At 41.1% G+C, this 12,783-nt stretch overlaps 1 protein-coding gene across 1 annotated transcript in view; it reads left to right on the forward strand.

The window, feature by feature from the left end:
• Window positions 1–331: 331 nt before the first annotated feature.
• SLF2 (SMC5-SMC6 complex localization factor 2) overlaps window positions 332–12,783 on the forward strand; it is a 30,462-nt gene continuing 18,010 nt past the window's right edge. The window contains exons 1-8 of the mRNA XM_018553393.1: window positions 332–874; window positions 2,304–2,358; window positions 4,752–4,940; window positions 5,349–5,572; window positions 6,157–6,245; window positions 10,016–10,123; window positions 11,060–11,227; window positions 12,507–12,603. Of these exons, the coding sequence (XP_018408895.1) occupies window positions 332–874; window positions 2,304–2,358; window positions 4,752–4,940; window positions 5,349–5,572; window positions 6,157–6,245; window positions 10,016–10,123; window positions 11,060–11,227; window positions 12,507–12,603 (1,473 nt within the window). The remainder of the gene's footprint in view (window positions 875–2,303; window positions 2,359–4,751; window positions 4,941–5,348; window positions 5,573–6,156; window positions 6,246–10,015; window positions 10,124–11,059; window positions 11,228–12,506; window positions 12,604–12,783) is intronic.

Below are 12,783 nucleotides of genomic sequence, written 5' to 3' on the forward strand. Positions count from 1 at the left end.
AGGCAAATGGTAAGCTGCAGTATATTACACTTTTGTTTTTGGGTTCAGATGCACTTTAATTCTGGAAAAGATACAGGAGAGTGCTGACTGGGAATAGTTTTTAATTTGTTTATAATGTTTAATATGTTCTTTTTTCCTTTCAGAAAGCAACATATAACCGATTTCTTTAAACCGACTTGCACATTGGGTATGTATTGTAGACTTTTGTATGCCAGAACAGCTTTATTGTGATATTCTCTGTAACCATTGCATACTCATATAAGCCTTCTGTCCCACAGATGAAAATGCGCTTAATAACCCCATTGCCAATAAGCGCCTTAAGACTCAAGATATGGACCCTTGTGCGTCTAACAAATCTCCACCATTCAAAAGGCAAAGGAAAATCCCAAAGCAGTCACCCAGCAAGAGCCCCATCATAGAAGCCTTTCTAAGGAGTAAAGAGAAACAAGCAATTGTAAGAAATGTGCAGACTTTTTGTGCAAAATGTGGCATGAATGTACTATCTCCTAAGGTGGTGATTGAGAGACTAACATTACCCAAGAGCACAGTGGTTAATTTAAAAGAAGGGTTTAAAAAATTCTCTATCAGTGCAGAGGCTGTCACTCAAAGCCCGTCCTCCTTAAAGAGTTGTGTACAGTCTAGAAATGAAAGACCGCTATCAGTTTCTGAAAAATCTCACTTTAATCAGCAGTTTTTCGATGAAAGGAGCCAAACCCCGGTAAGTGGACAAAGAGGTCACGGTCCTCAGCAACCGTTTTTCTTAGTAGACTCCTGGGCATCCCGTAACAGGTCCCACGGAGGAATAACAAAGAAGAAAAACACTCATCAGGCCGTTAGTCTGAGGAAAGCAGAGAAACATGAATTACTTTCAAAGGTATGGTTGCATTTGGCTTTGTAGTTTATTTTTTGGGGTTTGTAGTTTTCTTTTTTTTTTTAATCAATTTTCTTGTGTTGTGAATGTTGTTAATGTTTGTTTTAGCTGACCTTAGAAATTGCAACCTGTATTTGCAAAAGCTATTGAAGGCCAACTAGTTCCTGGTTATAAGTAATTCCAGTAATAAACAGGCATTTTAAGCCAATTGATTAGTGTTTTCCAAACAATGGCTTGTTTCTGTGATTCAGCCCTTCATCTATGCAATCAAAAAAAGAAAATGTAGGTCTGATACCAATTTTCCACTAATGGACTGCTGTTTGAAACACAGTTTGGGCCCTTCTCTAGCACGACTGGCCTCTGTGGTCTGCTGGTGAGCACTGGTGTCATAGCACATCCATTAAGGTATGACTACAATGTTTCAGATCAGTAGGAATGCAGAGCTCAATAAAATGAATTTACGTCTTCTCCTGAGATTACAGGAAGGCAAGGAACCCACCATTCTTATGTGGGAATTGCTATGTCATTAGAAAAGACCACACCCCCTTGGCACTTAGTAGTGCTAATTATTTATGTAACTCTACAGAGACATCAAAAAAGTGAAGTTTGCAGAATTATTGGGAATACAATGTAGGGCGGCAACTAATGATTATTTTCATAATGGATTAGTTGGCCGACTGTTTTTTTTCAATTAATTGGATTAAAAGAAAATGAAATACCATCCTTAATTTGAAATAAAATATGGAAATGTAGTGTTAAAAATATAAAAAAAAAGTTTACTTCAGAATGAAACTGCATGCACAATTTTTTTTCCAATCCCACCGCACTGGAACGCACGGCATCGAGGTACCGCTCGTTCCGGTGCAGGTGATCACACTGTGGGTGGGAGGTGCATTTGGAGTGTCAATGAAATAAATGGCACTGCAACACACCTCCCACAGCAGAATTTGTCAGGCCGAAACCGAAAATGACTTTTTCCCACCGTTTTAAATTCTTTTTTAATAATTGTATTGTAAGCATTGGTGCTTAAATAGCTTCAGCCAGGGAATGACAGCTGCCGGTGGCAAGATTCAGCAGACGGAAGCTGAACGTAAATGCAGCAGGTAGTGGGCTGGTGCAATAGCACCAACCAACTAATCGATAGTGAGAATAGTTGACAGCTATTCTCATTATCGATTATTATCAATTCGTTGGTTGCAGCCCTACTACAATGCAATCCTTATTACTGGAATTCATGGACAAGAAGAAAGTAAAATTATATAAATGAATTGGGTTTAGTTGTGCTTTCACTGGCAGGTTGTATCAATATGTGTTGCATTATCTAATATGCTTGCACTGGGTTTAGACTTGGAGGATTTTTGTATAGTGTGTTTTGTGTGTATTTTTGACCAGAAAACGTTTTTCTTAATAATTCTCTGGTTTTATTTTATAGGTGAATGGAACATCCCCAAGTAGTAGAGCAACTTCAAATGGCACAGCTACTTTAGGTAAGTGAAAAACTATTTTGGGCTTCTTTAAGCGCTTGAAGACCAGGTGTTTAGACCCCCTTCCTGGCCAGGCCATTTTTCAGTGTTCAGCGCTGCAGTACTTTGACTGACCTTTATTCTGTCATGCAACGCTGTACTGAAATGAATTTTATACCATTTTTTTGGGGATAGATAGAGCTTTCTTATGGTGGTATTTAATCACCACTGGGGGTTTTATTTTTTACTATATTCAGGAGAAATTACTGAAAATTTGTTATGTTATAAAACAACTAATATTACCAACTCTTTTGGTAAAATATAAAAGTCGGGGTCACGTCGGGTAAATAGACACCAAACATCTCAAGCTTAAAAATTGTGCGCACTCGCAAAAAGCTAGCATACCCAAAATTGGCCATAGGCGATGCTTTAAAAGCTTTTACCGCTCATCAGTTTAGTGTTATCAGTGATTGATTGCCCTAGAACTATTGCTCTCATTCCGACGTTCGCGGCGATATGTAACATGTGCGGCGTAATGGGTGCAATCGTCGTTTTCGCAGGTATGCGCACCTGACTCATGTTTACATGCGTGTATGTAGGGGTGGGGACTTTTTGTGTAACTTAAAAAAAATTGGGGGGGCAACGTTACATTTTTTTACTATTTTTTTTTTTTCCACTTTATTGCCATCACAGAGGGGGCTGAGAAACCCCCTTATGTGATGGCAAAAGAGGTGACATGTCCTCTTTATGGAGACATCAGGGGTCTCCAAAACCCCTAATGTCACCTAGGACCCCCCTGAAGAAGCTCCCGGCCGGCCGTGTATACACAACGGCTGGCCGGGAGGTAGTTAAAGGGTAACCAAACCCTGCAACCTGTTCTTCTCTATGGGAGGATGCGGCCGTACGCTCACCTGAGCTGTGGGTGCGTGTGTCCGTACTCGGGCGCAAATAGGATGGATCCTGTCTGCGTCCAAGCATGGGCACCCGCACAGATGTGCAGCTCGGGTGAGCGTATGACGGCGTACGGCTTTGTCCTCCCATAGGGAAGAAAAGGTTGCTGCTTACAATCGCAGCACCTGCCCTTCCCAGGAACGGCCCGATATGGCCGTGCATGCCGCACGGATCTGTACGGCCTGACCATATGCTGTGTAAATGAGGCCTTAGGATTGCATTTTTGTTTTTGGGTTTAGATACGCTTTAATAGTGCGAATGACGGTATTCCTCAGCAGTAAATTAAATTTGTGTCTTTCTAGGCATACATGAAAGTCCGAGCAGTTAGTAAAATAAGCTGCTTTCTTGTAGTTTTCTGTGGGTTACTACAGAAGTAATATTTACACAGGTAGTGCATGGATAACATTATGTCTAGATGGATCCAAGGGAAAGAGCCAATAACTGCTCTGTCTTTATCCATCCTGGAACAGTTGGGGTTACTGAAAAATCCAGATATAAACAGAGCACACCAACAATCTGCTTAAAACACTTTTTTTAATTATTTGGAATTAAATATATTGTATTTACAAGAAGTATGCAGATTTTGGGCTTTGAATAGTAGCAGTGGTGGGTGGCGTGAAGTTTTGAAGTTGAAAAATCTGTGGCAAGCCATAATAAAAGCCATCATAAGGGGCACCAATTCAGTAGAGGACAGGTGCCCCATGGAAACTCAGTTCAATGCCAGATGTAAAGTTTCAACCCTTCCAGGATTGACTTTCTTATATCCACCAGAGCTACCTGATTGACTGTGGTGTACATGCATATTTTTTTAAATTTTATTATAATTGTATTGTAAGCACATCGCGCTTAAGTAGCTTCAGCCAGGGAATGACAGCTGCCAGTGGCAAGATCCTGCAGACGGCAGCTGAATGTAAATACAGCAGGTAGTGGGCAGGTGCAATAGCCAGCCTGCTATTGGCCTTTTCAAACTGCAATAGCAGTCTGGCTGTTGTTCACCCGCCCACTGCTTGCTGTGCCCCCCTCCCAGCGTGGAGGAGAGAGAGCTAGAGGATCCAACCAACTAATTGATAATGAGAGTAGTTGACAACTATTCTCATAATTGATTATTATATTATCGATTCATCAATTTAGTTGGTTGCAGCCCTTCTGGGTTCTCTCTGACATAAAGAACTCACACAAAGGCATAACACAAACACACACTCGGCACAACACACTAGGCATTATACACACAGAACAATACACGCAGCATTACACATACACAGACAGCACAACACACGGCATAACAATCATACACACACACGCACACACAGGGCACCCAGACCCATCTCTATGCCCCCCATCTAATTTCTTGCTGGCAGGGGCCTGGCACTTGAGCTTAAGCCAGGCCCACTGCATAAGTAAGGCCCCTCCAGCGCACGGTCAGTTAGTCCTCCCCTGGGCTTCCCGTGTGCATTTCCCTGTTAAAGATGGCTGCATTAAGGTGGCCATCTTTAATAAGGTTCATGACGTGGCAGCCATCTTTAACATGGGCAAGGCACACGGCAAGCTGCTGCAAACTCCTCCAGAAGTCAGGCACTCAGTCTTTGACCAAGTGTCTGACTCGGTGAATACATTTCCACTCGCCCCCACGCATTTTTCACTCGCCAATTGCAAGGGTGCGAGTTGAAATTGTGAGCCCTGGTCTATGTAACTGTTTTTTTTTTTTTCCAGCGGTAATGCACAATGGGCCTTATGTTGCTTGCATAGTTTGTAACTTGGTTCTTGCGTTAAAACATACTTGTAACTATCACTTCTCGTTGATTAACCCACATTGAGCTCTTGATATGCTGTTCTTAAATTTCGCAATCCTGTGCTTGAGAATGTGGATCTCTGGTCTCTATGTGCTACCCTTGACATTTTCATGTACCATCAATGTATTATGTGAAATGTACCGTATTTACTGATACCCTTTTCTATTTTAATAAATGTACCATCTTTGATTAAAAAAATGTTTCTGACTATTGCAGAATCTGAAAAGGAAAGCGGCATTGGTTTAGAATCAGAATATCCTCTCCCCCTTCCAGGACCTACTACTTCAGAATCCAAGATCTTTAATTGCTCTACACCGGACACTTCTGTTAACGGCTCCAAAAAGCTCTCGCACCGATTTCGCCGGGATAGTGTGGACAGTGACGAATCATTTCATACTTTTTCATTAAGCGCTGATGATGATGATGATGATGATGAAGAAGAAGAAGAGGAGACACTCAAACCTCTTGATGAAATTATGCAAATTGCAGCACAGCCTGTGCCAGCTACACCACAGAAAGAAGACTTATCCTTGCTTTCTCTATCCCAACGTAGTGAGCCGTATGGAGCGGGTGCCGGTCACGTGCCTGCTCCGAGGCTGTATTTGCAGTGTGGGGCTGCCTGGAGCTCTGCCTGAGCCGGGAAGGCAGAGGAGAAGATGTGGGACCTGGCAGGCAGTGTCAAAGACAGCTACTGCCAGGTCCCCGGAAGGCTGCCTCAGACCCCCACAAGCGCGGGACCTTGGCAGCTGACCCGATTAAAAAATTTAAAGGGCCGTTATCGGGGCATTTTAAGGAGTGCAAGTACTCCTGAAAATGCCCTGTATCGATACTAGTATCAGTATCGGCACATCCCTAGTTAATACAATATATAAATGGCCAACATGCTATAATCTTTCTGGAATTAAGTAAGTTATGGCCTTTAAGACATAATGTGGCCCCTTGAAGATTTATTACACCTAATTTTAGCCCACTGTTATAAGTTTGAAATGCACAGAATACAATATATATAGTCATACATATGTATCTGTTTAAGCATACCTGCTGGATTTACTTTAATATGTAGTTTGACTTTATTTTTAAGGTAAATGACAGATTAAAGCAACTTTTAAAAACTCCTTGTTATGATAACAATCTGGAGCTTCTAGTAAAAGAGAAAAAGGCGAGTGAAAGGTATGTACTACAGTATTCAAAATTTGATTCTTTTTACTTAAGTCTAAGAAAGGATTCTGTAAAATCTCGGCTTATTAAAGTTGTGGTTAATATTTGGTGAAAGGGAGATAGAAAATGTACAGTGTTTTCCAGACTTCTGGACCAGTATAAAGACCAGAAAAGTAATTGCTATGTTCCTATGCACTATTGCATTCCTACATGCACTATTATTAGAACATGTACAAAGAAATAAAAAATCTAAATATCACAAGCAGTTATACAATACACTGGGTGAAAAATTCTTAAATTACACCGGAAAAAAAGATAGATATGTATGATATATATATATATATCTCGTATTTTGCGGTCCATAAGACGCACCGGACCATAGGACGCAGGGAGGTCCGGCGCGCCTTATGGAGCACTCAAGACTGTAGCTTCTGTGACAGCTTCTATGGCAGAAGCTGTCACAGAAGCTGCAGTTAGTGACCGCTGAGACAGGTGGCGCTGTGATTACAGCGCCACGGTCTCAGTGATGACACAGAGCAGGCGAAGTACGTCTATTCTTCGTCTGCTCTATGGTTATCTCGATCGTCGCTGCTGCTCGGTTTTAATACGAGTGATCTCATTAGATCACTCGTATTAAACGAGCAGTGGCTCCTGCTGCTGAACATGGCAAAAAACTACCCCGAAGCTGAATTAGTGTCCAAAAATATTATATGTATCACTTGTTTCACCTCAAATTAATGGAATCAAACTAAAAATAAAAAAAATAAAAAGTACTTGGAAATAAGAAAAAAATGTGTCCATTGCTCCAATCTAAATGGAACAGATGAATCTACAAAATGTTTTTTTACACAAAACGAAATGTGCAAGACAAGTATATTATCCAAAAGAATAGAGTCTGGAAAAAGTTATATAATATGATGATGTAGAAACATTTAATGTAAACGGAACGGTCCACACCACCACTGCTGATGATAACTTTGATTCCTAGATCCTATAAAAGCTTAAATGGCAACTACTGTTTTTTTATAAACAAAACAATGGCTTAAAGATAGTAGTTCTCATAGTTCTAACTATACTGTATATTCAGGCATTTAACCTCCTTGAAAACTGGAGCTGGATGGAAGAACAGTGTCCTGGTTGAGGTGAGAGGCTGAAATTACCCTGGGTAGGAAGGTAGTCCTGGTCTCAACACCACCTTGTTCTTATATAAGACCACAAAAGGTTCTTTACAAGGTAAGGCCGCCAGCCCAGGCACCTTGCTTTGCAGAGGTGATGGCTCCAAGAAATACCACCTTGTGGTTAAACCTGAAATATCTCTGATGGATTCAAAGGGCATTTTATGAAGAGAAACCAAAATTTAGACCCCACAGAGTCACAGGGGAACAAACTGGGAGAGCCATATGGAAGACATCCTGAACAAAGGTCTTACCCAAGGAATGGGAAGCCACTGGTTTCTGGAACAAGATAGAAAGTGCAGACACCTGACTCTTAATGGTCCTAAGGGACACATGTTGGGCCAAACCCATCTGTGATGTATGCCACTGACATGGTGGTTGGACAAATAAATGCAAATTGAATGGCCCTCCAGCCGAGTAGTCCAGTGTTGCTGGGTCAGCTAGATCACCCGAAGATCCAGGATATTGATCAGGAAACGAGATTCCTTCAACCTTCAAGTGCCCTGCAATGACAGGGTCTTAACCACAGCCCGACAAGCCGCCATCCATCATGAGGATCTTCCCAAAGACCGTAAGGAAGGACTTCGTTGACTAGTGCTGGTTTTCTGAGCCACTAAGCTAACCTGGTCCTTGGAGGCAGACAAATTGGTGTGTCCAAGAACTAGATTGACTTCTCCCACAACAAGAGAATGTTGTGTTGTAGGGGTCTGGAGTAAAACTAGGCAAATGTGACTGCCTCGAAGAAGGCTACCAGCAGCTCTCGTGCAGTAGTGTAGAGTTGACTGACTCATGGATTGGAGAGTACGAGTCCGGGAGCAGAGCGTTTGAAGTTTCTCCTATGGCAGATAAAACTCTAGCTTGAGCTGTCTGTGACTTGACTCGGAAACTCCAAGGGTTGAGTCGGTTCCAGTGCTGGTTTTTGAAGATTCAGGATCCGTCTGGGCAGTCAAGACTATGTTGTCTGCCAGAACCTATGCTGACTATTCCCTCAGTAAGCTGTTTAATTATCCCACAATCAGAATGCCCAGAGACTACAGCTAGGCTAGTACTGGGGCCAGGAACTTGGTGAAGAGGGGTACATGTAGGTACTTGTCCCTGATGTCCACAGACACCAGGAAGTCTCCCTGGTGAAGAGAGGCTATTATAGAGCTGGTGGATTTCATATGGATGTCCTTTAGACTCGCAGAGTAAGTCTTCAGAGAAGGGGCAGGTGCTGAGACCATGCCAACAGCTCTGGACCTTGAAAGCACTCTGCCGCTAACTTTTACCAGATGTGGTCTGGAAAGCGCCTTACTGGGAAACCAGTGCCTGGAGGTCACTCTCCCGGTTAACCTTGCAAGGTCCAGTCCAGCTAGGCTTCATGCAGATCACTATAAAGCTTTGCTGAGTAAAGGCCACTCTGGATAGCTGCTATCGTAGAGACCAGCTTAGCAGCGATATCTTAATTTGAAGAAAAAAAATTTTTGAAAACGGGATTGCAATAGCAAAAAAGGCTATTTTTTTTGTTATTTTTTGTTTCGCAGAGCTAAAGCAAAGATTTCCATGCTCCTAGGACACTAGCAAAAACATAGGCATGCTAGTAGTGGTGGAGGTTATCCTGGGATGGCTTACATCTTCCCTTTTTTTTTCTTGCCAGTGTGCAATCTTTCTGTAGACAGCTTTATAACACGTCAGGTAATGATTTTCTGTGTCCCTTAATGGACGAGAAAATAAGCTTTTTACACCTTTTAATTTTGTCGGTTGTCATTGACTTTTCAAGAGCTCTTTTCTCTTGAGCTAATAGCTGCAGGTGTGACCAGGGTATTGCATAGATTGCTGCGAATGAGACAGTAATCTGAATGTAGGACTAAGTTTGGACAGTGTCTTTCAGAGCAGAGCGGTTCTGGTACACACAGCTGTGTGGATACAAACAGATTTGAGCTGTTAGACCCATCTTCCTGTAGGCCAGGTAAGTGCAGTGAGTTGCCATTCACCAATCTATTGGTTGTGGGAATCATTTGAAGTGTGAAGCAGTGGTAGTGTGGATTGTTACCCTTTACAGTAAATGTTTCTACATCATCATCATCATCATCATCATCATCATCATCATCATCATTGCTCTGTCTTTTGGACTGTTAGTTTTATGTAGAGTGCCTTTTGTATATTGGTCTGTTCTGTATAGAATGGAGCAATCAATTCATATTTGTAGTTACAGTATTTCTGGACATATTTAGTTTGTTTCCATATTAAAAAGGAACAAGTGAAGGACATATTATATTTGGACACTAATACAGCTTTGAATGTAGTGTGTTTTTGGTTTTATTTTTAAATGATTATTTACAGTTTATGGTGTGTACAAACGCACATTTGTTTGGTTGTATTATATACTTTCTGCTGAAGTTTTTGGTTATTTTATTGGAACTTCAAAGGTTGTTCATTTCAGAACATGGAAAGACCATGGTCATTCAATGACTGAACTTGGTTTGGTAAGGCTGCTCACATGGAGTAGAGCTCCTTTTCAGTGGGTATCTGGAAATTGACTCCAAACGAGTCCAAAAGTCTTTCTCAAAATCAGCTTTCAGTTAGTTTCCATGCCTTGGAATGTGTCCTCTTGTTATCACCTGACAGAATCGATGCGATAGAGAAGCAGCTTCACAAAGACCTAGAGAGAGGACAGGGAGTGGCTGATGAAGAAAGGAACGGTGACCAGGATGGAGAACTTACAGATGAGCACAGGTAACCCTCTTTACTAAATTTCTGTGTGCAGTCACTTTTACTCATAGTTTTTATTCTGAAGTACACATGGAACTCTTATTTTATCCATTCATCTTTATGACAAAGCAGTGTCTCGAATCATCTCTTTGGTTTATTATGGATTCATTACCTATAAAGGTTCTGCTGCTTGATCAGGCCTGTGTATAACTTGGGTTTAATCAACTACAGAAACTTAAAGCTGCACCTCAGGAACAATTCAAAACTATCCTTGTTTTTGTCTAGGGTGCCTTTAAATGCAGTTTTAATTACTTTATCCTTACTTTATGCCTCCTTTTTGTGTGACCAGTCCCCTAAATCTTCTCATCGACACTCTGTTCGCCAGTCACACTCTGATGTTGTTAAAAGAGCAAATAAGAGAAGTTCATTTTAGGGTTTACACACACTTAAACATTAAGAGATTGAACTCTTCATTGTTTACCATTACACAAAATGTAATTTTTGAGTAAACTGTATAAATGTTCTTATAGTCTTCTTGACTGTGAACATGTATATCACTGTTACAATGGGGGGTTTTCGTTTCACTGTAATACAGTCGTACCTCGGTTCACGAACGCTTCTGTTTGCAAACTATTTGGTTCGCGAACAGGAAGTTTGGCAAATGTTACTTCCGTTTGCGACCTCCGCATCGGGTGATGAATACAACCGCAGCCATCTTCCTTGCTCTGACACATGGTCGTGGCTTCCTCTAGTCGAGATCACGGTCTGATCACAGTTTGATTTGGTTCGGTTCGCGACATATTCTGTTCGCAACCAGAATCTTGGAACGAATTAAGTTCTTGAACCGGGGTACCACTTTACTATAGTTTCTGGGAAAATTTTTGATTGGAACACAAAGATTCTTTAATGTTGGGAAGGTTTTTAAGCGTAGCAATTAATGCCCTGTTACTCACTTTATAGGGACATATTGAAGAAATTTTCAGTTGTCTCAAATGCAATACCAGATTACCATCCAGGAGAGGAGATCTTCCATTTGTCTAAATCGGGAGCAATCTTCAACATTTCAACTCTTAACTTGCAACATTTACAATTCACTGCTGGCAGCTCTGAAGAAATGATCATATTCAGGTAACATAGTGATCTCCTGTACCAATTATATACTCATTCTGAATACATAGTAGTTTATAGGTATGTGATTTTGCCTCTATTTTCCTGTATGTTCATTTGACAGTTCACTTTAGTGTAGGTTTTTGGCCCTATGTCAAAGGTCAAGTGGCCCTGATTAGTAAATATAGCATTCATTCAGTGCTGTTGTCTGCCCTGTCAGTAAAATCCCTATAGATGCCAGTATTCTTTTTATGGTATTATTGCTCCTCATGTTGACAATTTTATCTAAAAAACAAATGAAATGGGCCGTTTCTTAGTTTTAGTGGTGACAGGACTGGGACTGTGTTTCATAGAGAACACAGTAGATGTAGCAATTGAAGTGCCACACCAATTAAAACAGTCCAAATACAACTTTATTCCATTAAGGTCACCGGACATTCAAGTAGAGTGGCCAACGTGTTTTGGGGGTCCAAAACGCACCCCCTTCATCAGGGCTTAATGAGATATCCATATATGTGGACTACAATCCCTGCAGCTTGAAAGTTGTATTGAGTTGTGATGGGATTACTTCAGGCTTGTCAGTAGCTGGTTTGGCAGCCTACATCTACTGTGTTCACTGTCAAGCCAAGGATGCTGTGGAGCTTCTTTGGCTTGTGGATGCTGCCTACCTCTTAGCCAGATCACACATATTAACATCACTTTACCACTATTGAATAAGAAACACCTGCAGAATAACCATATGGATCCAGTGCTTTCTTTCCATTTCCAAACACCTGTATTTCATTAATGGCTACTGTGGCACTTCTCTAAACCAGTGACAGCCTTGGTGGTGCTGCTTGGCTGACACAAGGCTTTCTGGACTCTTTCCAGTCTCCATCTCTAAAGACCTTAGGGTAATTACTACAGTAAGTACCTATGTGCAGGTTTGCCCTTCTAAATTACAAACTCTCATTTAAAAGTAGACTTTTTTTTTTTCTTTTCCCCCTGCAATGCAGCTCTGGCCTTAGAAATCAAATAAAAATGATAACTTTACAAGAACAAAGCTATGTCACTATAAACAAATGCCTAAAAGCCAAAAACTCCTGGGCCAAATCATTGATGGTCTGAATCAAGAGCAGCTGGTTCCTTGGGGGAAGGGGGGGGAAGTAAGTGGGGACTGGGTTTAACTATTATTGGATTCTGCCAAAATATTAATATGAACCCTTAGTTTCTTTACTTTTTATTATTGTACTATGGGATCTGTCAGCCGTTTATTCATTGCTGTCCTTTGTTTGACTGGGGTTTTTTTTCATTATTTCAGACCTGGAAACCAGCTTATGTTGGCCACAGAAGGCTTTCTAACCACTTTGTATCAGTTTAGGAAATGCCCTGAGATTCTAATGAAATGGATGTTTCAGGTAAGAATTTTTAGGTAGCCTAAAAGGGTTAGGCCATTTTTTTTATCAAAGGATCTTGAAGATTCACAGAAATCATGTTATTGAGTGTTTTGTGGAATTTGAGCCCTGAGCTCAATTCCCACTTAAAATCTATTCTTCAGTTGGTTTGTATGTTCCTCTTGTGTTTTTGTGGGTTTCCTT

The sequence above is a fragment of the Nanorana parkeri genome, unplaced genomic scaffold (assembly GCF_000935625.1).
Source record: "Nanorana parkeri isolate BGI_ZX_2015 unplaced genomic scaffold, ASM93562v1 scaffold119, whole genome shotgun sequence".
NCBI lineage: Eukaryota > Metazoa > Chordata > Amphibia > Anura > Dicroglossidae > Nanorana > Nanorana parkeri.